The sequence below is a fragment of the Leucoraja erinacea genome, chromosome 13 (assembly GCF_028641065.1).
Source record: "Leucoraja erinacea ecotype New England chromosome 13, Leri_hhj_1, whole genome shotgun sequence".
NCBI classification, from domain to species: Eukaryota; Metazoa; Chordata; class Chondrichthyes; order Rajiformes; family Rajidae; genus Leucoraja; species Leucoraja erinaceus.
In genome coordinates this window covers 48440467-48467393 of record NC_073389.1, presented here as the reverse complement: position 1 = coordinate 48467393, position 26927 = coordinate 48440467, and the positions used below count along the sequence as shown (strand labels likewise).

General features: G+C 43.4%; 1 protein-coding gene and 1 long non-coding RNA gene across 2 annotated transcripts in view; one reads left to right on the top strand and one right to left on the bottom strand.

The window, feature by feature from the left end:
- Nucleotides 1-231: 231 nt before the first annotated feature.
- LOC129703017 (uncharacterized) lies at nt 232-7983 on the bottom strand. Its single transcript, XR_008724489.1, has 2 exons — nt 7872-7983; nt 232-551 (listed from the first exon to the last, which is right to left on the bottom strand). It is a non-coding gene; the product is annotated as an uncharacterized LOC129703017 (long non-coding RNA).
- A 715-nt stretch (nt 7984-8698) lies between these two features.
- The window catches only part of sim2 (SIM bHLH transcription factor 2), an 89919-nt gene continuing 71690 nt past the window's right edge, over nt 8699-26927 (top strand). The window contains exon 1 of the mRNA XM_055645183.1: nt 8699-9051. Coding sequence (XP_055501158.1) covers nt 8877-9051 — 175 coding nt within the window. The 5' untranslated portion in view covers nt 8699-8876. The remainder of the gene's footprint in view (nt 9052-26927) is intronic.

The following is a 26927-nucleotide window of genomic DNA, read 5'->3' as shown; positions in this document are numbered from 1 at the left end:
GACCTTTTTCTTAAATCAGGTAAAACTACAATTGTAGAAATCTGTGGAGAATGGGATTTGTCAAGGAGGCAGAATATAGCGCGAGGTTACTCGGCCCATCGCGTCGGAATCGGCCCTTCCAAATTGATCTTTTCCCAGGAAAATGTTATTTTATTTCCCCATTAGTCAAGTTAAGAAGTAGTCTTGCATTTCTTTCTTAATGGGAGGAGGGCAGTAAATGTCTAGTCGATGTGGATATCAAAGTATTTTATAGATAGGAAGAAATAATAGAAATGTTTAAAAAAATACAGTAATTCACATTACGCAAGCAACATATGCCATCACGTTTACTTATTATGGTGCCTATGGAAGGCATCTATTAATATGCCGCAGCGCATAAGCTACAGATGCAGGAAATCCAAAACAAACAAATGCTTGAGAGTCAGCGGGTCAAAAGCCATCTGATGAAATCTCCTTGAATTCTAACGGTTGTCCTGGTTTCTTCCTCACCGATGCTGCCTGACCCGCAAAGTGTTCCCAACGTTTTCCGTTTTTAATGACACGTTCAGGATCTGCGTGTGTTATAAAACAGGACAGTTGTCAATGTGATTTGTAATTACACTGTTATCTCCAGTTGAATAAAACAGGAATTTATTCCGTCCCGAAATATCACCCGTTCCTTTTCTCCAGAGATGCTGCCTGTCCCGCTGAGTTACCCCAGCATTTTGTGTCTATCTCCAAAAAATATATATGAAAGCGACAGACAAAGTAGTTGGAGCCTTATTGTTTATTTTCCTGCCCCCTGTGTGATATTGAAACTGGGAACAAAAGCAAGTAGTAATACCACCCCCACATGTTTAAGAAAGTACGCATGTGAACGAAAGTGCGTTTATTCAAATAGCGGACAAGATATGAGATAAATTGGTCATATATTAGACATGTAGTTTCAGAAAGCATACTTGGGAGTTAATGTATGCACATTTTGGCTCATCGAGTTTCTCTCTGATTAGGGTTGAATAAGTGCAAATAGAGCACATGCTTTTGGCTCGAGGTATAGTATAAAAACTGCTTGGATTTTATCGCCAATGTTAATGAAACGCCAATGTTTGATATACTTTCCAGTCCAATAAATCTCGGTTCTAATGCGCTTTGGTGTGCAAAATCAGGGCAGAACGTGGAAAAAGGGAACTGTACGCTGCCAAATAGGTCGTAGCACCAATTCCGACCGCCCGCCTGATAACATTAAAAGGTTGTGTGACACTTTCTGTTTCAATTCCGTTTTTATTTCTGAATTCTCACATTTTCTTTTTATATTATTGATCAGTATTTATACTAATTAAGGAACGCAGTTCAAACGTTGCACTGCTCGCTTTCCTTTGCAACATTACTGAATCGAAATACTGATTTCATTCTAACATATTAGGTTTGGCATGCGCAGTCTCCCTTTGATATGGAAACATTGCAAACTTAATTTTCTAATATTCAGTGCATTTTCTTAGAAAACAAAATTGGGTCTTATTATGCCACGGCATAAGTAGAGGGTTGCGTAATGCTGGGTCGTGCAGATGTGTTGCTGGAATGAATTACTGCAAGATTTTAAAATAGTCTGCCCCAGAGGATGGGATCTGTTCCTCATGCCCAAAGGAACTGCACCGGGCTGCAAATTGCTCGCCTTTGCATTGCTGCAGACACCTATCGCCGGTCATTCAGAATTCACCTCGACCATTTATTTGAATATGGTCGAAACAAGCAACTCTAGATGCTGGTTTACAAAAACAAAAGACAAAATATGCTGGGGTAGTTTAGCGGGCCAGGCAGCATCTCTGGAGGACATTGGTTGGTGACGGTTCGGTCGGTCCCGACCCGAAACGTCACCTATCCATGTTCTGCTGGGATGTGTAGGAAGGAACTGCAGATGCTGGTTTATACCGAAGATCGACACAAAATACTGGAGTTACTCAGTGGGCCAGGCAGCGTCTGCAATTCCTTCCTACACGCCATTTGTCCATGTTCTACAGGGATGCGCATGTATGAACTGCAGACAAAATATGTAGATGCTGGTTTATATCGAAGATTATACACAGAGTGCTGGAGCACCTCAGCGGGTCGGGCAGCATATCTGGAGAAAAGGGATAGGTAACGTTTCTCCAGGGATGTAGCCTGGCATTTGAAAATGGCGTTGAGCAAAATAATTCTAAATAATTAAGAGGTTTACAATGAAAACCGCAATAACATATCAAAACTAACCCTTATAAACATATCAGTTAATGAAAGGAATTAAGATAAAGATATTATCATATTATCTCCGTCCGCTATTATTTAACTAATCGTATTAATTCATAATATAAGGTTCACATTTGCAATATAATAAGCCATAACACCATAATTAAATTGACATTTGGAGCAGCAAGAGGTGTCAAGACGGCTGACCGAGCCTGTCCATTCCCGCCACAGATGTTGCCTGACCTCTTGTGTATTCTCCAGCCTTTTGTTTTTAGCTCGGGTTTCCAGCATCTGCAGGCTCCTGTGCCCCCTACTGACGTTTTCTCCTTTTATAGACACTAAACGCTGGAGTAAGTCAAAGGGAGAGGCAGCATCTTTGGATAGAAGGGATAGGCCCATTCCTTCTACCCAGAGATGTTGCGTGTCCGGCTGCATTACTCCAGCATTCAGTGCCTATCTTCGGTGTAAATCAGCATCTTCAGTTCCTTTTCTCCTTGTATTTCTCCGGTATTTTGCTTTTGATTTGCGGGAAGAAGCCGCTCAGTCCGATAAACTATGCAGAACTTTATGTTCCATATAACCCTCCTCTAATTGTTACTTCGTCTAACCTAAATCAACATAATCTTCATCCTTCTCCCTCCCCACACACCACCGAGTCTATCCTGCGTCTATCAGCGATGATATAACTTTCACAATCCTGCCACGCTAAGTAAAGACTCTTCCTTTAAGATTATAGTTCATTTTATTAGTGTCCCTTCTTTCAAATCAGTTTATTCTTCAGCCCCTTTCTTCTAGAGCCACTTTTCTATTAAATTGTTTTTACACCTAACCAAGAGTGCCCGTGGCATTCTTTTTGTTCTTAAATAATACGGAAAGCAGAACTATTCCAAGTCAGCTCAAAGCAAATGTTTTATACATTTAGTACAACTTTGCCTTTTCAGGGAGTTATAAATCTGCATTACAGTCTTTACTTGTTTTTATTACTCCACCCTCGGATCCCTCTGCTCCTTTAACCCATTTCGCTACATATTTCCTATGGGCAATCCTTGTTCTTTCTATTGAACGCACCAGTTCCCCTCATATATCAAAACTAGTGTATGTTTGTGCAAATGTAGTGGCGGTTTCTTCCGGTTAGCCACACTCATCTCAGCAGTAATTATAATTGACCAATTCTCAGTAGCTTGGATCTGTAGAAATGGTACTTCTAATGCTCACATGTAATAAGTTATATCAATGTTAAGCAGCGGTAGTCTCAGCTTTCATTCTAGAACACCACTTCCCCCCATCTACGGTCTGTTATAACAAGTATCCTTAACTCCTTCAGTTTGCAACCCATTTAACTGCCCCTCCCCTGTTTTGACCCGTTCTGACCCTTGTTCCGATCTCAAAGTTGGTAACATTTATTTAGCACATTATTTGTTATTTTACATTCCTGCGAATTTGATGCATGTGTACGTCTAATGTGTGTTTCTGTGTGTTGGTCTCAGTCCCAGTGCGAGCGAGATCTTCATTCTAGCGGTACCTCACGATGCTTGGGCATATGACAATGTTTCCTGAATATGATTCTTGAAAAAAACCATGTTGCTTATATTTCAAAATTACCCATATCCATCCTTTCAGTTGTTCTGCCATTGTCTATTGCTGCTCTGACACGTGGTTGCCATTAATAAGACAACAGAACGCCCCAATATTTGACACTGGGCCATTTGAAAGGCATGGGCGGGGGCTGGGTATTTTAGAGTCAGTGGCCCTGAGTTGAAAGTACGGGAAGGGTGATTGTAATGGTGCAACTGCAAGAATTACTTGGAATATAATTATGCCAAGCACATGACAGAAATGTTAATGAATAGATAACCAGCGATATGGCGCATCCCAAGATTACAATAACAGATCATACCACGATGTAACCAAGCACCCAACCCACCTTCCTTGCTTCCATAAAAGCTACAACAAAAAAACTTGCATTTCTTTACCCTTTCACCCAACCATGTGTTCACTTCGTGCCTACTCAGTGACCTTATTTTAATCCTCTTGCTTCACAATTCACAGCTCTCTAATCCTCAAGTGTCCCCAACCGAAACGTCACCTAGCCAATGTTCTCCAGGGATGCTGCTTGACCCGTTGAGTTAGGCCAGCGTTTTGTGCCTTTCCTCGGTAGACCAGCACCTGCCGTTCTTTGTTTCCACCTTTATCAACCCCCCATCCTTTCAGACAGCATATTCCAGACAATGACATAAATCATCCCCATTTCGCCACGTTCCCTGGTCAACAACATTGATTCTCTTTCTTCTGTCACTAACCTGTCTGCCACATTTGCTCCTAAGATCCCCATGCATTGACACATTCATCCATGTGCATTTACAATTTTGTGTCCATTTTAATTTTACCTTTATATTTCTCCAGGACCTAGTCTATTCTTTTTTTCTGCAGCTTTTTGCGATCTTTCTATTTCTCCAATGCTGGCCCTTTGCCCATCTTGCTTATTATATTGAGCTACAGAGAGCGACAGATACTGGAATCATAAGCGAAACACAATGTACTGGAGTAACTCAGTGGGTCGGGCAGCCTCTGTGGAGGGAAGGGACAGGCGGGTGGGGGGGGGGGGGGGGGGGGGGGGGGGTCGGATTAGGAGCCCTCTAGTCCCATTATCTAACTTATACCAGCATCGCTGATCGCCGTGTACCAAATATTCATTTGTGCTCTCAAAAACTTTAAACTATTTTATAAACTGGGCAATCCAAAATTGAATGCAATACTTCAGCTGGGATCCAACCAGTATCCTTGTTTTTGGCACAGTCTACGTGTAAGGCCAAATATCTCATATTCTCAATGGCCTTGCCAACTTGAACTGTCATCTTCCGTCCCCAATCACATATTATAGCTCAATCATATAGTTCACAAAATAAGCAAATCATGTTAATCAACATTTAATAAATAAAATTATAATCCCTGATAAAAAACAAAAATGACAATATCAGTCATACATAAGCACGATATTCGGTCATGTAACTACTTTGAAGCTAGTCATTTAGATGGAATAATACCAAGCATACCGTCGTAGACCTAATGAATTGTTACAACTGAATTGTTTTGGGAACGGACCAATTCCATCAACACAATTTCCCCATCCTTTCCCCGCACCAAAAATCCCTAACGAAAACACACAGACTGATCCTCATTCCACAATCCTCGCTGAGAGGGATCTCCAAATGATAACTATTTTCTGCATTGCAAACTTTTACTTACATTCCCTTAAACCATGGTATGTTGGTAATTTTAATAAAATTTGATATAATAATTAAAACATGTGTATGATGCAACAACATATTACTTCAACCCACTAACCATAGTATAAGGATACAATTATATACCGAAAACGTAACTGTGTTTGTCATATAATCACACAAATATCCAGTCGCATGACTAAAGTATGATTAATTACGCGTATGTTTAATATCATGTCAATCATAAAACGGCAATATATCATGCAGTTCCACAATATGTCATATGTCGTCACACAAGCCGCCAATCAAACACGTGTAATTAATATGTCAGAGATATTCCACAATATAATTCTTACCAGTCATATAATTACATAATCGTATCGCAATATTGCATTGTAATAACCCTGGCCTAATTGAACAGTATTGAGATGTCGGCCTCAAACTAGAACATGTCAATCCAATAGCACGTCAATGGTGTGTATGTAACAAGCAAGCGTATATAACAACAATATGACTAGAAGTACAATGTAATAGTATCGACTATGTAGCCCACATAGTTACCACAATATCACATAAATATATCAATGACCAGCATTATACTAATGCTAACTAATGCGCATGATATCAGTCTCCTGATATCAGGATATAACAACGTTGATCAAGGGACTAAATGTTAAATTTGGGGGTTTCGTTAAGGGATCTCAGTCCGAGTGTGTTCTAATGCCCCGGTCCCACTTAGGAGACCTGAACGGAAACCTCTGGAGACTTTGCGCCCCACCCAAGGTTTCCGTGCGGTTCCCGGAGGTTTTTGTCAGTCTCCTACCTGCTTCCACTACCTGCAACCTCCGGAAACCACCTGCAACCTCCGGGTCTCCCTCCTACCCCACCCGCTCAATCGCCGCAGCACCCAGGACCCAGAAATATTGAGGCCGAACGCGCGGTATTTCCCTATTATGTCCAAAATATGGATTCCGCTGTAAGCATGTCAATATGATACTGGGGCAAATATTCCAATAACAGTCAAGGTGGACAGAAAATGTAACACGGCATTGACGTCACGGTGCTGACTTTCCAAACTTGAATATTCCAGTCATTCTACTCTTTAGGGAATAGGCGGCATCACACACTGCGCTGTCTCTCTCGATCTGATTAGATGTAGGCTAGTCTATGTCTTTGGGTATCTATTGCACTCCAGATGGGCGAACGGAGAAGTCCCATAGCGAATGGGGGAATGTGTGTGAGTGGTAGTCACGAGATGAAATAATGAGACAAGAGCTCAGAGTAAAGATGCCAATGTGTGTAAAAGTGTGAAAGAGGCCGCGTTAGTCGGTGTGTGGGCGGGACTGTGAATGAATGGGGCGGTGGATGAGGCGTTACGATAATGAGGTAGGGAGTCAGTGAGGCAGAAAGTGAGACTGGGAGAGAGCGAAACTGAGTGGCCGAAAAGGTGAGTAAGAGGGAGATTGAGCTCTTAAGGCAGTACATGAAGGGGACAGCGAGCGAGAGTAAGAAGAGTACGTGAGGGTCCTTGAACTTGCGAGGCAGTAAGACAGTGAGTGAGTGAGTGAGTGAGTGAGTGAGTGAGTGAGTGAGTGAGTGAGTGAGTGAGTGAGTGAGTGAGTGAGTGAATTGAGTGAGTGAGTTGAGTGAGTGAGTGAGTGAGTGAGTGAGTGAGTGAGTGACAGTAAGACAATGAGGCAGTGAGATGGTGAGACAGCGAGAGAGGCAGTCAGTGGGTTGAATGAGCTGGACACGGGTGAATCTGTGAATGTGATACACTGTAAATGAGGCAGACGCTGTGGGTGTGGAACCACGAATGGGCCAATCAGCAGATAAGTAAATTAACAACAGACGCGTGGCTGGCTTCGCCGGTGACAGGACAAGCGAGGGAAGCGCTCAAGGAGTTGGGTTTGAATTTGGGGGTGGAGAGGAGGGAGCGAGGAGGAGAGTAAACTCGTGAAAGTGAAGTCATATAGTTGATCAAAGGTGGTCGCGCCCGGGGGAGTGAGACAGTGTGAGCGTGGGAGGAAGTCCCAGAAGGAAATAGGCTTTGGGGACACCCAGCGATTCTGGCGCTGGTTCAAACAGCCTTCACCCCGTCATCCCCCTCCTCCCCTCCCCTCTCCCCTCCCCGCACGCACGTAGTTATGTTGGACACTGGAGCAACAGCACTCGAAAACAAAACGGCCCTTCCAGTGTTTGCTTATCAATAATCTGAATTGAAAGCAAGAGTGTAACCAGGAACTGACGCGAGGGATCTGATCTGCACTCGTGCGAGTGGGACAGAGGACTGAGATGGGTCGATTATTCTCTGCGAGTTTCACATGACCATAGACCCGGTCAGTGTTAGCAAGCTGCACGGTGCTGGTAGAAGATCTACGGGAAGTTAAGCAACCTCGGAACGAGTAGGTAACGACCCCCAGGCAGTGGAGACTCCTTGCCAACCTGCTCTGGACGACATCGCTTTCCTGTCCGGAGCTCCCAACACCCTGGGTCGACTCGAAGCGCAACTGAAAAGGAAACTGACGATCTGACATTCCGCCAGTCGAGCATCGCAACTGCCCCCCCCCCCCCCCCCCCCCCCCCCACCCAGCTCTTAACCCCCCCCCCCCAGCTCCTCCCCTCCCCCAGTTCCTACCCCCCCCCCCCCCACCCCCCCCCAGTTCTCCTACCCCAGCTCCTAGCCCCCCCCCCCCCCCCCCCCCCCCCCATACACACACTCACACACACATCCCTCAAGATACAGCGGCCACATTAGCAGCAGTAGGATTCAGGAACCCGTGCACTGTAGACTGACAACTTCCAACCGATCCGGCCACATTCGCTCAATGAGCTGATAGGGGTGATCTTACCTCCGGCTGCATCCGCGTCCCTTCTTGTGAAACGTGGGGTCGGAGCAGGTGGCGAATAGATTCTTAGCCGGAGGCCAAACTGAGGAGAAACAGAGGGGGGGGGGGGGGGGGGGGGGGGACACAGACAGCGAGACTCGGGTACTTTTTGTACTGGGAAAGCCAGGGTTCGGACAGAGCTGAGAGTCTCCGGGATAAAGGGCTGGGGTTAGGGGTGCGGGGCGCGGAGTGCATATAATCCTCAGTGGGAACTGCCCCCCCCCCCCCCCCCCCCCCCCCCCCCCCCCCCCAAATCGGAGGCTGGTTGCAGTGGCCGGGGAGAATCGCCCATTGAAATACACGGCTCTCCGACCCAACGCGGCTGCGAGGTGTACAGAGCAAGAGGGGAGGGGGGGGAGGGGGGGGAGGGGGGGGGGGGGGGGGGATCACCATTAATCGAAGCATTTTCAAAAAACGCCTCCGATGATATTTCTGACCACTGCGCTGCGTGAGCGAACAGAATCGCTCGGAACTTAAGGACAACAAAAACGGAACGAATGTTTCCGAGGCCCGCGGAAGATTGTTTTCATTATGTCAGTAACACTCCGGCGCAATTGACGAAATGAAGGAAAAATCTAAAAATGCCGCGAAGACGAGAAGGGAAAAGGAAAATGGGGAATTTTACGAGCTGGCGAAACTACTGCCTCTACCTTCGGCCATCACCTCTCAGCTGGACAAAGCATCCATCATCAGACTGGCTACCAGCTACCTCAAGATGAGAGCTGTGTTTCCTGAAGGTAAGCTCCAGCACAGAGAACTGCTGAAACAATTCAAACCCCAGGTCGCTTTTGCTATCTCAAAGTGCCAGGCCCCTATATTAAAAAAAAATAACTTCCTCATTTCTAAGGTTAACTCCTCTTAAATTTCAATACCATAGACAAATTGTGCTTTTTTGGGGGGAGGTTTAGATTTATTATTGTCACGTGTACCGAGGTACAGTGAACAAACTTTGTTTTGCATGCTATCTGAATATATTAGATATCAGATATACTGCACAGAATTACAATAGGCAGTCAAAGTGTATTAGGTAGAGCAAATGAGAAGATATAGAATGCTGAACACAATACTCAGTATTGTAGCGAATCAGTTCTGTAGACTTTTTTTAATCTTCAGACCAGAACTAGATTAAAGGGTATAATGTTTCCAACTGATATCAACGTGAATTAAGGTCAGATTGGACCAATAAATATATCTATTAGGGGTCAAGTCTTGAAGATAACCATATTACATTCATATCATTCCCTAAATTATGGGTACTTTTTGTAATTATAGATTCGCATTTCAGGCGTTTGTTTCTACGCATTGCTTGATTTTATAACCCATTTACATTTAATATATTTTAATAGCGTTACTTGGGAAATATTCTAAATGATTTAATAGAAAAAAAATATTTGAACATTCAAGCATTCTTGGCACGGATCCTTGTCGAAATGTAGGCCGCGATGCTGCACCATTAATCTTAGTGCTTAATTAACCGGATCTTGAATTATGTTCTTGATATCCGACCTTCTTTGCTTTGTGAATGCTTCGATTGAACTGTGAGCAGCAACCCGAGTTAGGTTTCTATTGCTTGTAGTATTTAAAGGGTTGGGTGACTATCGCATTTAGTTTTTAAAGGGATAGGTGACTATTCTATGTAGACGTGTTACATGTTTCTACGATATCATCTGTTCGGCCAAAACATGGCACATTTGGTTTCTTTAGCGTTATGTGAACTATTTTTGGTCGGTAATTAATAATATATCCGCGCATGTCTTCATCACAATACATCCGCAATGATTGAAAGCGTTTTCAGAAACTGATTTTTATTTTTATTTGCCTCCGGAAATAATCATGAAGGCTTTAATAGAAAGATTTAATAGAAAAATTGCAATTTGAAGGGAGCTCAAATTAAGATCAATCGTAGGTTTGGAGATGGATTGAGAAGTTGCTTTGATGATTCAGTGTAGCATATTCTGAGATGCATTCGTTTTTTTTAATATGTGTAGGTAATTCAGATATACCCTTGTTTAAAATACAATTCCGGCATTGCTCCACGAGGCGACCAGCGCTTTCCTCTCCAACCCCACAATAGATTTATAGGCCAGCAACGATTGCAAAGACACTTGCTCACGAGTTACATACAGGTGCACCTACAATAAGGGTACCCGCTTCTCAACAAAACACTTATTTCCACATTAGGAAAGAGTAATCTTTTGCCGATAAGACCAGTGGATAATTATTTCATAAGAGCTTTCAATGCTGAATTGTGAATTAGTTATAAATGGTAACCGCTCAAAAGGAAGCGGTCCGGGGATTCTTAATATTGTGCAGTAACAAAACCTCAAGATATGCTTCAATCTTTTCGTTAAATTTAATGCACTACTATTATTGTTTGCAAAGGCCATGGTGTAAACCTAATATTTAAACTAAATTTAAGATGGGAAGGCAAAAAAATGTCCTTTCCGTTGTATCTTTCCGTTGTTCCGTTGTATACACGGCCGCTCGTCTCTATGCAATTGGAACTGAATAATTAAAATCGCCATGTTCTTATTTTAATACCCCCACATAGTTCATTCCATAGGAACCAGAGGTCATATGCGGTTAATCGTAGATAGAATCGGGTGGCAATTTGTTTCCAAGTCATTGTGTACGTTGACAGTGCAATAAAATTCTGCTCTTTAAAAATTTCATTAAATCCTGGTTAATGTTCGATGAATAACTAAATAAACTGACAACGTCCCGCGACCATGATATATGCGGCCTGTCTTGGTGCAGTGTGAAATAAAGGCTTACCTGCTGCAGATGCAGTGGACCAAACAATAGTAATAACCCAGCCGTCACTTCAAATATACAATGGAGATCGTGGCACCTACAACACACCAGAATAGCAGCGAGCGAACCATTACTCTGGGCCCATTTTGTAATTGCCATTACAAATAATTAGACTCGCCACATTATTATTATAATGGCCCGGCATATTTTAATGCACTCATTTAACTTTTCTAGATGGCGTGAATTATTATATACAATACAGACGTCTGTTAAAATATGCTAGTTGATTTATTTGAGTTAAATATTAAACGGCGTGTAAAAGCAGACATTGTTCTCGATGCTCCTTGAATGGGTATCTGCTTTTATTGTGTATATGAGGCTCAAATTCAACATCATGTTGGCATGCATGTGTGTTGCTTAGAATTAAGCACTGCCAAATACGTGGCTCATATGTGTATGCAATTGAACACACACACACTCACACAATATATGCACCATCATTTTCCTGGTGGATTAAGATATAAACTGTTGCATCTTAAATCTATCCTCGGCCTCCAGGCTGGAAGCAGCGTTGTCTAGTCGGCAGAGTATATGCACACACTCCCCATTTGGATTTAGACGCACCCGCTCCTCATATTTAAACCTAGCACCATTCAGATCATCTTGACGTTGACAGTAATGGTTTATTTAGAATGAATTTATTGTCGAGAAGGGGGTGCAGGTAGTGGTCGGACCGGGAGCGGAGAGAAACCGGCTTAACTTCATAATGGCTTTGTATCGAGCAGGTGTACGCAGCTTATTTTTTTTTATAATGTAGATATTAATACAATATTGAAGAGCAGGCCTTCAAGTTTGATTGAATTAGAAGTTGCCTCGATATTGCAGATTTTCACAGCTCGTCGCTTGTAGGGAACCTTCTCCCTTTGGAGTAGGTCGGTTTGTTTTTCAAGCTGGAAAAATTTGTCCTTTCGTAATTATGAAGAAAGATAATGTAATGGCAAGTGCCACCAATTACAGTGTGAACGCGGCACAGAAATGTCGACCCGTCCCTAAGTGTAAAACGATTACAAATATATATAGATTATCAGCGCAGAATTGTAGAGAACAAAACTGTATCAGTTGTTTGCAAATTGATATCATATCTGCCCTTATTGCATTGCAGATAATATCCTGGGGTTGGTTTGGAATTTTGGTTCATGGAATGGGACCATGAATGAATTAGGTGGCGGGAGCCTTTGTAGACAATAGTCCGTCAGAGTAGAGATGTGGTATTGATATAGTCATTTGTTGTACACACAGTCGTTGGACTATTTAATTGAGACACAGGGACCCATAGGTGTTGGAGTCACAGAGGGAGAACAGAGAGAAAGGGTCATTCGCACTTTGAGTTTTGGACTATTTCATCTTCTTGAATTGATGATTGCGGTTTATGGCGTTCGAATGGCAACACTGATTAATTAAACGTGGTCAAGGTACTTGTGAAAGAAAATGTACCTTAATTAAACCGATTTCAAGTAGATTTATGCATAAATTAGTTTGTAGTACAAAGGGAATAGAAGGGGCTTTAAGTTCAAAGCATGAACGCAGCTATATCCAGAGACAGATTCTACACTAATATATATATCCGCTGATTATGCTTCGTGAAGATCGGTCGACGACTTTGGTTGTGCTTTTATTACCGCGGAGCGTTAAAGAGCAGCGACAAATATATTTGTTGTAATGTCGAGGCTGACTGCTTTAATTCAGCTTTAATTATAACATGGAAACAGGCCCTTCGGCCCACCGAGTCCATGTAGCCCGTACACACTAGTTCTATATTAATCCCACTTTCGCGTCCATTCTCTACGTACAAAGGACAATTTCAGATGCCAATTAAGCAACCTGCCGCGCGTCTTTGAGATTTTAGATTGTCAAAATTCGCCACATACAAGGTTTATACCACCCTGTTTAAAAATATTAAGTTAATTAAACCAGATCCATCTATTTTAAACTGAACTATACTCCGAGCCATAACATGAAAGCTTGGAGAATACAGTTTGCAAGTATTTTGCTCTTCGGCTAACTCTGGGTACGCGGAAAATGAACAAACTCCCTGATATTTCTCGCCGGCAGAAGGAAATGCTAATTAAATGAACACCTCATTCATTCCAACAATGGCTCGGATTTTAAACATAGTTTATTTGGAAAATATGTTTTTGCTGCACTGAAACCTGAACAATAAAACGGTGAATGCCGCGAACTTCAATGGGAATATAGTGCAGAATAATTGTCTCAGTCCCAAGGTATAAACATAGGAAAATTTATACAGAACTGTATTCTCCCAAATCCGTTTGAAGATTGTGTAGGAAGAAACAGCAGGTGCTGGTTTAAACCGAACAAAGACACAAAATGATGGAGTAACTCAGCGGGACAGGCAGCATCTATGGGGAGATAGAATGGGTGACGTTTTGGGACGAGACCCTTCTTCAGACTGAGAGTCGGGGGGAAAGGGAAACTAGAGATATAGACGATGATGCAGAGAGATTAAGAATAAATAAATGAAGGATATGCATAAAAGTAGCTTACAAACAGCTAACAATGGCCTGTTACTTTTATCATCGTTACTTTTTTTTGCATATCTTTCATTCATTTGTTCTATATCTCTCTACAACACCGCCTATATTTTCCGTTTCCATTTCCCCGACCCGAAACGCCACCCATTCCTTCTCTTCAGAGATGCTGCCTGTCCCGCTGGGTTAGTCCAGCGTATTGTGTCTCTCTTCCATATGAAGATTGTTGGATTCAAGAAATGACCACTTGGTAATAGTCTCCCCAGTAAGGCATGGGGTGTCAAAAATGTACCTAAAGAATCGCTGTGCATGTAACTCATTCTTAGTTTAATATATAGGGTGATCCACGAGAGACTACATGATTACAGTCCACTGCAGCAACTCTTTGGTGCCTTTAGGTTGCTTTCCATGGCGTACATTCGCCACTCTGTTACAAAACACCCGAGCATGGTTGCAATAAACGTGGGAGGAAGACGGTGTCAAATACGCCAGTCCAGGCCTTACTGTAGAACCTGGGTCTGAGCGGGTGAGTGGATGGTGAAGTAGGTAGCGGTGAGGTTGTTGTGTTTCTGAAAAGGAAGCTACAGTATCCCACTCAACCATTGACTGGATGTTAAGTTGACTATTGGTATATTCAATGGATTCGTTTGTAGATAAATAATTTATATCCGTGCATTCTCAAGTCAGGTCAAAGCAGAATTTCGGCCCTATAAAAATAACAACCCGATGTATGTATCTATAAGAAATCCATGGGAATTAAGGGTCACATATTAATATTTGATTGCCCTTGGATGGCCATTGCAAAGATCAGAGTGTCACTTTGGAGATGATTCCAAATATTTCACGTGTACCGAAACCAAGAGAGAAAGGACTATTGGTCGTATTTGTCTTCATTTGGATCAGCTAGTGGCATGTTTCACACAGAGAGTGGTGAATCTCTGGAATTCTCTGCCACAGAAGGTAGTTGAGGCCAGTTCATTGGCTATATTTAAGAGGGAGTTAGACGTGGCCCTTGTGGCTAAAGGGATCAGGGGGCATGGAGAGAAGGCAGGTACAGGATACTGAGTTGGATGATCAGCCATGATCATATTGAATGGCGGCGCAGGCTCGAAGGCCCGAATGGCCTACTCCTGCACCTATTTTCTATGTTTCTATGTTTCTATGTTGGCCTTCATAACAAGAGGAGTTGAGTAAAGGAGCAAAGAGGTCCTTCTTCAGTTGTACAGGACCCTAGTGGGACCACACCTGGAGTATTGTGTCCAGTTTTGGTCTCCATATTTGAGGAAGGACATTCTTGCTATTGGGGGAGTGCAGCGTAGGTTCACGGGGTTAATTCAATTGTCATATGTTGATAGAATGGAGCGACTGGGCTTGATACACTGGAATTCAGAAGGATGAGAGGGGATCTTATTGAAGCATATAGGAGTATTAAGGGATTGGACACGCTAGAGGCAGGAAGCATGTTCCCAATGTTGGGGGAGTCCGGAACCAAGGGCCACAATTTAAGAATAAGGGGTCGGCCATTTAGAACGGAGATGAGGAGAAACTTTTTCAGCCAGAGAGTTATGAATCTGTGGAATTCCCTGCCTCAGAAGGTAGTGGAGGCCAATTCTCTGGATGCTTTCAAGAGAGAGTTAGATAGAACTCTTAAAGATAGTGGAGTCAAGGGATATGGGAAGAAGGCAGGAACTGGGTACTGATTGTGGATGATCAGCCATGATCACAGTGAATGGCGGTGCTGGCTCGAAGGGCCAAATGGCCTACTCCTGCACCTATTTGGTATTATGGATTGTCTATTGTAATTGAATTAATAACAATGTGACACGAAGTATTTAGTAATATTAGATGGGTGGTTGGAGGATACGGAGGGGGGTGAGGGGTTGGGGCACTGATGGGGTTGGTCGGATATATTGGCTCCGACAGGGGGAGAGCACCCCGATCTTCTCCAAATAATGCCAAGCAATTTCCACGGCTGCCTGAACTGTGCACAAAATGCTGTAGTAATTCAGTGGGATAGCTGGATAGAAGGAACGGGTGACGTTTCGGGTCGAGACCCTTCTTCAGACTGAGGTCTGAAGTCTAAAGTTTCAGTCTGAAGAAGGGTCTCGACCCGAAACGTCACCAAATCCATCTATCCAGAGATGCTGCCTGCCCCGCTGAGTCACTCCATGTCTATCTCCATTCTGTCTCCTCTGAATTACACCTCTCCTCAGTCGGGGCTTACTTCGCCACTGAGCTACAATTGCACGTGTGATTTTGTTTTTGAGAACGCTGTAATTGCATTCAATTACCCACGTGTAAATGTTAATATCTAAAAAGGGTTACGTTTATTTTATATTTAGATGCAAAGTGGCTTGTGCCATTTGGTTTACCTGTAATATCAACTGGCACGACAGCTTCTATTGAGAAAAACAAAAAGGTCACCTATTTCTTTTCTCCGGAGATGTTAGCTGAAACGTCACCTATTCCTATTCTTTTTCTCCAGAGAGCATCTCTGACCCGCTATTCTACAAATGATGCTAAGCAATCTTCCACGGCCGCTTGACCCGTTACTCCAGCTTTTTGTGTCTATCTTCGGTTTAAACCAGCATCTTCAGTTCCTTCCTACACATATCAACTAGTAACCCGTTTTACAAAGCTATCCCATCTTGCTGCTTAAATATATTCACTTTGTCACGTTTTGTAAATGTTAATCTCCCAAAATGGACACAAAAGTGCTGGGATAAGTGCTGCCTAATCTGAGGAAAGACATTCTTGCCATAGAGGAAGTACAGAGAAGGTTCACCAGACTGATTCCTGGGATGACAGGACTTTCATATGAAGAAACATTCGATAGACTCGGCTTGTACTCGCTAGAATTTAGAAGATTGAGGGGGGAACTTATAGAAACTTACACAATTCTTAAGGGGTTGGACAGGCTAGATGCAGGAAGATTATTCCCGATGTTGGGGAAGTCCAGAACAAGGGGTCTTGTTTAAGGAAAGTTTAAGGAAAAGAGGGAAATCCTTTAAAACCGAGATGAGAAGAACTTTTTTCACACAGAGAGTGGTGAATCTCTGGAATTCTCTGCCACAGAAGGTAGTTGAGACCAGTTAATTGGCTATATTTAAGAGGGAGTTAGATGTGACCCTTGTGGCTAAAGGGATCGGTGGGTATGGAGAGAAGGCAGATATGGGATACTGAGTTGGATGATCAGCCATGATCATATTGAATGGCGGTGCAGGCTCGAAGGGCCAAATGGCCTACTCCTGCACCTATTTTCTATGTTTCTATGAGTACCTCAGTGGGTCAGGCTGCATCTCTGAAGAAAAAGGGGCGGCGACATTTCGGGTGGGAACCCTTCTTTAGACTGTAAATGTCCCCTATTCTTTTTCTCCAAAGATGCTGCCTGACCCGCTGAGGTACTCCAGCATTTTGTCTCCATCTTTGGTATAAATCATTATTTTCTGTTCTTTATTTCTACATAATAGTCTCCTGTTTGTATTAAGTCTAGCATCGGCTCACTTTACACTGTGGTAAGTCTGACTGTAAATCATGTGCAGTGTCAAACCTGATTTATCAGCAGCCCCGGGCTATCATTACAACTGCATAACCATAACTTAAAATAGTTAATATTTATGCTTTTAATTGTTGGTGGGGAGCTCGAGGTAGGATTATCAAGATTGTAGTCAAACTGAGGCCAAGTTATATAAACGGAATACCAAATGATTGAATCGCTAGCAAACTCCAGCATCTAAACCACTAATGCGTCCTAACAGTCCTAAAACTATGGGGCCAAATATTTGTAAGGGCACCAGGATGGCGAGTTATACTTCACTTGGTGCTGAACAGGAGCAACGTGGGATAAGTACTAATGGCACAAGTAGAACTAGTGACACAAATCATAAACATAAGATCAACATTTGAACTGTATTTATCTTTAATACTAACGTAGGAAAGTGGGTGCACTGTCCCATCCGAGTCAGATAGCTGAGGTTTCATATTTAATTCCAAGAATTGTTTCGTGCTGAAATGCAAAAGCATCGCCGAGGGAGCGCTGCTTTGTCGTGGCGACTGTATCTCGGAGAAACCTTGGAACAAAGGTCCAATTTACTATGGAGGGATAAGGAATTGCAGATGCTGGAATCTTGAGCAGGACACAAAGTGCTGGAATAACTCTTTCCAACCGAATTCGTGGCCTATTCATTCCATCCACAGATGCTGCCTGACCCGTCGAGTTGCTCCAACGCTTTGTGTTTTGATCACGTTTTTTTTTAATCGTGGATGGCGAAATAAGATGACTTGACGTTACTTGAAGAATAGCAGGTGCATTGGACAATGTCTAATCCTCCACCAACAATGCTAAATTAATGAACACCAATTCAACCTAATCTGACCTAATCTGACCTAATATAATCCCACGAATGATGTGTTAAATCTAAATGATAAATACTACAAAAGTTTGTTTTCATTGTTATTACGGGTTCTTACCTTTTGTGGGGTCTTGTTGTGTCGTCTCAGCTGACATTACCCAAACCTTGAAGGGTCCCCTTGATATCACGACAATAACGGGCCGACAAACGTCATGGATTTTAACCTTTTTAATGTCATAATATAAAATGTACAAGGGAGACAGGTTTTCCCCATACACACAGGTACATTGTGAAGCGAATATTTATTTATCAGCAATTCATCATAACTAAAATAAATTAATCAACTCTGAAATACGCTCTTGGAATATTGGAACATTAAAAAATCAGTAAATATAGAATGGAACATGCGGCGTTCTTGCTGTGGCGGTTGTTACGTCGTTGGCCGAGTGGTATCACAAATCGACTATGTTTAGTTTCTCTTTGGTAGAAAAATGATTAAATGAATCAAACCGGACCAGGCCACGTCAACATAACCGTGGCCTGCCTTTTTATCTATAGTGTGATCGTGCAAGGCATGGAAATGAACGCCAAAGTACTTTATACCCTAAACCAAAGTATTTTAAATGCTTGTTTTTTCTTCCAACGGCACTGAAACTGGGGCGATTAATCAACCTCAGGAGCGCAAAACTGTAATAAATGCAGGATGGAATCCCACTAATTTAGATGATAAATCTGCAAACGTTGTTTTTATAGTTAATTGTGCGAGTTAGGTTCAAGACGAATTGAAAGTGGTTGGATAGGTTTACATTGAAACAGATGAATTCAGGAGAACATACACGCGACTTCGTCCCGCTAGATTCATTAAAACATCAATCAGATACGTTTTTTTTAAAGCCAAAATCGTATCTATGCCTTAGGAGGCCATTCTGCAATGTGTGGTCCATGGTCTCAGAAATGGTAACTATCGTTGTCCTGGTGCTGTTTGAATCGTTTAACCATTTTCTATCTAAGAACAAACGATCGTTGACCCCCCCCCACCCCTCCTCCGCTTCCGCCCCCCAACTTTGTTTCTGACTTGGTTTGTGGCAAAATACTGTGCTTAATGGTGCAGCGAGATACAAGCGCTGGAGCAACATGGCGGGTCAGGCATCAACTGTGGAGGGAATGGATGGGCGTAGTTTCAGATCCGGATCTTCTTTAGACTGAGGACTTCAGGCTTCCTCATTCTCTCCAGAGATAGAAACATAGAAACATAGAAAATAGGTGCAGGAGTAGGCCATTCGGCCCTTCGAGCATGCACCGCCATTCAATATGATCATGGCTGATCATCCAACTCAGTATCCTGTACCTGCCTTCTCTCCATACCCCCTGATCCCTCTAGCCACAAGGGCCACATCTAACTCCCTCTTAAATATAGCCAATGAACTGGCCTCAACTACTTTCTGTGGCAGAGAATTCCGTAGATTTACCACTCTCTGTGTGGATTTTTTTCTCATCTCGGTCCTAAAAGACTTCCCCCTTATCCTTAAACTGTGACCCCTTGTTCTGGACTTCCCCAACATCGGGAACAATCTTCTTGCATCTAGCCTGTCCAACCCCTTAAGAATTTTGTAGATTTCTATAAGACCCCACCCCCCCCCCCCCCCCCCCCATCTTCTAAATTCTAGCGAGTACAAGCCGAGTCTATCCAGTCTTTCATGTGAAAGTCCTGCCATCCCAGGAATCAGTTTGGTTGTTGCATGACCCACTCCAGCAAACAAACAAAAAAAAAAGACGCAAAGTGCTGGATTAACTTAGAGGGTCAGGCAGCATCTCTGGAGAACGTGGACAGGAGACGTTTCAGGTCGGGCCACTTCTAATTCAGAGTCTGAAGTAGGGTCCCGATCCAAAAAGTAATTAATCCATGTTCTCCAGACGTGCCACCTTACCCCACGAGCTACTCCACCACTTTGTAACTTTTCTTGTAATGCAGCACCTGCTGTTCATCGCATCTGTGAGTTCCTCCAGCAGTTTGTTTTTGTTTATTTGCTCAGATTCCAGCATCTGCAGTCTCTTTTGTCTCAGTGTTGGTTAATGGTAGACGCGTGCTTATCCCTCAAAGGGATTTAGCTGCACCGGATTTGTAATGGAGAAATCTATCTTAGTGAGTACAGGCATCTCTCATTAGAGATATATTTGATGTAATAAACTTCGAGCTTCCAATTCTTCAGTAATTACTCTTTCCTAATGGGGAAATAAGTTACTTCTCTCCGAGATGCTGCCTGTCCCGCTGTGTTACTCCAGCTTTTTGTGTCTATCTTTGGTTTAAACCAGAATCTGCAGTTTCCTCCTGCACAATGTATAGGTGGATGCAGGTCCGGCGTGGGGGTAGATTGGCAGATGGTTGGACAAGGCCAGAGGTGCAAGGACAAAAGGCTGTGGGACAAGAAACTAACGAGGAAAGTGGCATAAAATGTGAAGCCAGACGCAGGGGTGAAGGCGGAAGGGGACAGGGAAAGGGAGAAGGGGGGCAGGATTGTAAGAGAAATAGTGCGCATTCAGGTGCAGCATATGATAGGTGGGGGGGGGGGGGGGGGGGTGTTACTTGGTTAGCTACGCGGGAGGCACGGTGGCGCGGCGGTAGAGTTGCTGCCTTACCTCGCCAGAGACACGGGTTCAATCCTGACTACGAGTGCTGTATGTACGGAATTTGTACGTTCGTCCCGTGACCGCGTGGATTTTCGCCGGGGGTTGCTCCGATATCCTCCCGCACTGCAGAAACATACAGGGTTGTAGGTTAATTGGCTTCTGTAAATATTGTAAATTGTCCCTACTGTGTAGAATAGTGCTTGTGGGCCGAAGTGCCAGTTTCCACGCTGTATCTCTAAACTAAACCAAAATAACATCGGAGAATTCAATAAATTATTAGGGTTGGGGAAACGTTTATTAAGAGTGCCATTTTCCCCAGATATATGTGGATTCTGGTTAATGCTTACCAAAGAACGCGAAAGCTACATTCAAGTCTCTGGAGATGGGTCATTAATAGCCCCGGGCCAAAGGATGTCGGTGGCTTAAGTGGCCTTGAAATGTATTGCCATGGTTCGGAGAAGACTCGGGGTGGGGGACGGACGAGGTGATCCCAACTAACACCGAACAAATACAACTCTCTCCGCTCCACTCAGCTGCTGGTTCCGGCTGTGTCAATGTTTAACAAAATCAACGAGGAAGTCCAGAAAGACTTCGCTTCTGTTTCCAGCGGCTCTGTGTGAACCCGTTGGAGGCATCAGTGGTCCCTCAGATAGACACACAAAAGCTGGAGTAACTCAGCGGGTCAGGCAGCATCTCTGGAGAAAAGAGACCCTTCTTCAGACTGAGAGTCGGGGGAAGGGGAAAGATGAGATATGGACGGTGATATAGAGAGATATAGAACAAATGAACAAGCGAAGGAAGGATATGCAAACAAGCAACGGCGATAAAGGAAACTGGACATTGTTAGCTGTGGCCTAAGTGAAAACGAGTTACGGGCAATGAGACTCAGACACGAGTTACTAGATTGAGACTCCGTGGTCCCTTATCATATCTGTGTGACCACGCCACGCCCTTTGATCCACTTGCCCCGAACACAGCGGCTCAAATAGAGCAGATGTTTAAATTGCAGATACAATGCAACAAGATGTAAAACCAAGTGGCACATTTCTTAATCTATAAGAAAGAGCCGCCTTTCTCATTCCCGCGATCAAACTGAACAACGCGTGTATTATGTGGTCGTTACCATTTTTTTTCCTCAGAAATCTTTTGCTCCCTTGTGTTTCCTGGAATTACATTGTCATAGTCGATGAAAATAAGTGACAGATTAATTTGGACTTCCCTTTACTCGAGTGTGTGCGTCAGACCCGTATAGACACAGACCACCGAGCACCGGTCTTCGGGGAGAAGCCTGCGAAAGGCCATTATTAAAAGAAAACACCGAGAGAAAAACAGCAATTTTGCCTTTTGACCTTGGAAAGTGAAAGAGAGGAAGCGAAATACAGCAGCCCATTCATACTACGCCATCTCCGCAGTGTTTCAATGCTCCAGTGAACTAACCATCGCTAATAGCTATGCCAAACTTTCACGTTTATTTGCCCAAAACGGCTGCAAAAATAAAAGATGCAACGCAATTATTAGGATATTCTGCGCGCTGACATTCATTATTTTTTGTATTTTGTTCATATATAAGCGAATAAGCGATTATCGCACGTTCTTGTCCAAAAGGTGTCTTTTTGCCCAAAAACGTTGTAGGTTAATGGGCTTCGGCAAGTTGTCAAATTGTCCCTCGTATGGAAGATAGTATGGGGTGATGGCAGGTCGGTATGGACCGGGTGGGCCTGTTTCCGCGCTGTAGCTCTAAAGTCTAAAGTCTGAAGTTTTAGTACAGTTTATTGTGTCGCGGTTAACTCTAATCTATTCTACTGCTTGCAAAAATGTCAGGAGGACTAATGAATGTTAAATATAACTAGATTGGATATATTGGACTTCATTATCGATGGAAAGACAAAGGGATTTGTTACCAATTGGAATATGTCAAGATCATGACAGGAACTTGTTTACCACGGCAGTAGCTACACTGGCGTTTGAAATGAGTAAGAGGGGGTAGGGATTAACAGCAGACTGTTGTGAAAGAAGCTGAGATATTTTGTCCAGACTTCCTTTTTACAATCTTATTAAATAATAATTACAAGCGCCGAATTCAGTCCACGAAAGATTTCAGCCAACCCACTACTCCTGGGCCAAAGGTACACAAAAATGCAGGAGAAACGTTGCCTATTTCCTTCGCTCCATAGATGCTGCTGCACCCGCTGAGTTTCACCAGCATTTTTGTGTACCTTCGATTTTCCAGCATCTGCAGTTCCTTTTAAACACTCCTGGGCCAAATATGCGCGCACTGGAGATAGACACAAAATGCTGGAGTAACTCAGCTGGGACAGGCAGCATCTCTGGATAGAGGAATGGGTGGTGTTTCGGGTCGAGACCCTTCTTCAGACTGCGAGTTAGGGAAGAAGGAGACACAGAGATAAATAATGTAAGGTGTGAAAACGAAACATCAAAGGGGACGTGGCTCAAGGTACAATGTAGAACAGATCATTGTTAGCCAGGGGAAGGTGACAAAGATGCACACATCCACGAGATCGTCGCAATCTTAGCCCATTGTTTTGGTTTTCTTCATATTCCACGTTCATGTGGTTTTGGGCTATGATAATGAAGGGTTCGTCAGGCAGAGTAGTTGACATTAATTTTCGCCCAGCAAATGTCCATTCTAACGGACGTATTTATAGTTCCCTATCTGCAACTCCGTCAAAATCGAAGGAGATAATGTAAACCTCCAGAGAGATATTCCCCATAAATACAGCCAATTCTTTTCAAATGGCAAACAGACGATAATGTTAACGACCCTTTCAGTTTAAAAACTGATATTTTAATGAGATTATTAGTTACATAACCGAAAACCAATGCAGTATGTGATATGTCATCGAAAGTTATGGGTTGTCCATGCAATTTCTTTACATTGCACTGAAATTGGCGATCCATGTCGAAAGAGGATATAGGCTAAAACAGATGAGGTGAAATTGCAGTGTCCAATAATGTACTGCAAGATACACTTAGAACTAAAACAAAATGACGAAGTTGCTTTAAAATTGGCCATGTTCCATCTGGTGAAGAGAGTTGTTTCTGCGAAGGCATCTGAGGAAAGCGGTTCCTTTTCTGCAATGGTGCATTTTTGTATAATGAAGGGGGGCAGCGTGCCCCTCCAACTCCCCCCCTAACCTGGCTGGTAATCTTCGTCTCTTCATTTTGCACAGCCTCTTTGAAACTGGGTTTCGTATTGCACTGATGCCAATGCACGGGAAGGTAACTTACTGAAAGAAGATATCACATATATTTTCAGGTCGAGACGTCCAAACGTTTCGAAACGTCAGCCATTCCTTCTCTCCAGAGATGCTGCCTGTTCCCGCTGAGTTACTCCAGCATTTTGTGTCTATCTTCGGTTTAAACCAGCATCTGCAGTTCCTTCCGACACCGATAGACACAACGTGCTGGAGTATCTCAGCGGTTCAGGCAGCATCTCTGGAGAAAAAGGATGGGTGACGTTTCGGGGCGCGGGCCTCTGAAGAAGCGGTAACATCTGCAGTTCTTTGTTTCTGTAACGAGGATATCACTCCTACCGAGCCACGCAACTTGCCTTGGAGACCCCACTTCCACAGCTGAGTATCATACTCAATGCGGCCGAGATCACAACATATCTATTCAGGGCGGGCCTACTCAATATATATAAGTACAAAGTATTTGGTTCTCTTGAATCTTTAAAATGCGGAAGGAATCTATTCAACACTGAAGCCTGAGCGGGATAAATAATCAAACGGCCCCAGTTTCTCTTCACTATTGCGGAGACCACATGAGCCGTCTGTGGCGAACCAACCTTGGCGATGCCTAAATAAACGAATTTTCTGCGTTTTTTACAATGACAATCATGCATTTATTTCCAATTTCCTATGGAGATTGGAAATTCCATACCTTTAACATTCATCGTATTGGAATAGAGACACAAAAGACTACTTCCTGGGAAGATTACAGAGAGTCGGTATGTCAGGGAGGAGTCTCTCGAACTTCTACAGGTGCACAGTAGAGAGCATGCTGACCGGTTGCATCGTGGCTTGGTTCGGCAACTTGAGCGCCCAGGAGCGGAAAAGACTACAAAAAGTAGTAAACACTGCCCAGTTCATCATCGGCTCTGACCTCCCTTCCATCGAGGGGGTCTATCGCAGTCGCTGCCTCAAAAAGGCTGCCAACATCATCAAGGACCCACACCATCCTGGCCACTCACTCAGCTCGCCGCTACCTTCAAGTAGAAGGTACAGGAGCCTGAAGACTGCAACGTCCAGGTTCAGGAATAGCTACTTCCCCACAGCCATCAGCCTATTAAACTCAACTCAAACGCAACTTTGAACATTAATAGCCCATTAACTGTTTATTTGAACTTTATCTGTTTATTTATTCACGTGTGTATATATTTATATAATCGTATATGGACACATTGATCTGTTCTGTATTCACACCTACCATATTCTATTGTACTGAAGCAAAGCAAGAATTTCATTGTCCTGTCTGGAACACATGACAATAAACTCTCTTGAATCTTGAATCTTGAAGGCTGCAGATGTAGAAATCCGGAGAGAAAATAGTAATACCGCCAATAGCTACAATGTTACCACTTTTTCTACAGAGTAGTTAACTTCTGCGGTTGCGCATCAGTAGAACCTCTTACTAGAGGCATTGTTTCAACATTCATCTTTAAAATCTTAACGTTTCTGATCTTTCCTGTTATCCCGTTTTATTTACTTTTCAACATATCCGTGTTCTCTCTAATGGAAGCGTGGGGAATACATATCATGTACAGGGAGATCGTTCGTTCGTTCGCTCGTGTCAGACGAGTGTTGGACAAGGAGATTAGATCAGTTTAGCTTGACGTCGCGTTGGGTGCAAACATTGTGGGCCGAAGAGTCATTCCTATGCTGTTCTTAAATAAAGATCGGATCCCAATACATAATGGGTTTAAAGATTTGCAACTTAATACATGCGATGTGAAAAATAGGCCGCCCTTAAAGCAGGGCATTTTTGAAAGACATTTGACACTGCCCCCCCCCCCCCCCCCCCCCCCCCCCCCCCTCCCTCTCTCTTCTCTCTCCCTCCCCAAGGCCGCCAGCATTATTAAGAGCCTGTCTCACCCCGGGCATTCCCTCTTCTCCCCTCTCCTCAGACAGGAGATACGGGCGTTTTAAAACACATACTTTCAGATGCAAGAACAATTTCTTCCCAGTTGTTATCAGGCAACCGAACTCCCCTCATCAGGTACAGTGCGGTCCTGACCCCTCATCTATCTCATTGGAGACCTTTCAATGTTCTGTAATCGGACATTATCGCACTTCAATCTTATATATTCGCACTAAATGCTGTAGCCATTAGCTTCGCACAGTGGAGGGTTTGATTGTATTCGCGTAGTTTTTTTTGTTGACTGGATAGCGCGCAAACAAAAGATTTTCGCTGTATCTCGGTACACGTGTCAGTAATAGACTAAATTAAACTCTTACACCATGTGCAAGAGAGAGAGAGATGGCAAATTGATAGCAAATATCCAGCAGTGTCAAATGTCTTTCAAAAATGCCCTGCTATAATGGTGGGCTATTTTTCACATCGTATGCAGCGCATGTATTAAGTTGCAAATCTTTAAATCCATTGTGCATTGTGATCCGATCTTTATTTAAACTTTGGAATGGTAAATCTACGATATTTTGTGCCATTTTTGGACTAGGTGGCATAAAGGTAACATAAAGTAACATAGAGATTAGTAGATTACTTCGTGGCGATGCCTGTGTATAAATCACTGAGCAAGCGTTTCAACTCATTCATTCCGATGGCAACCTTCCAATTCCCGCAGCAGAGATGCATTGTTTGGTGCTTTTCAATTTACGACCAGAAGCCGAAGCTGATAGATTGCCGCGCTGACTAAGGGGCTCTAATTCCACAAAACGAGACTGGGAACTGTTCACTTTTTGATCTTGAAGTTAACAACCCAGCAGCGTGTGTTAATACCGTCCTCTTCCTCAGGTTTACCGCAGGCCCGGCGTGCCACTGCCCGCCTGTTTAACAAACAAATACAATATACATTTCCCCTGGATAATATAATCTGATAGAAAGTCCCATACAACGTTTTAGACTGCGATTTTCGGTGATCTTATGAATCAACGTTGGCCACGGACTTTGTAAAGCGGCTCCGATTTGTTCTACGCCTTTTTAGGCCTCTAGTTTCCCTCTCCCCTGTCTCCCAGCCTGGAGAAGGGTCTCACCCGAAACGTCACCTATTCCCCTTCTCCCGAGATGCTTCCTGAACTACTGAGTCAGTACAGATTTTTGTGTCGTTTTTTTTTAGTAAATGGGTGTCCT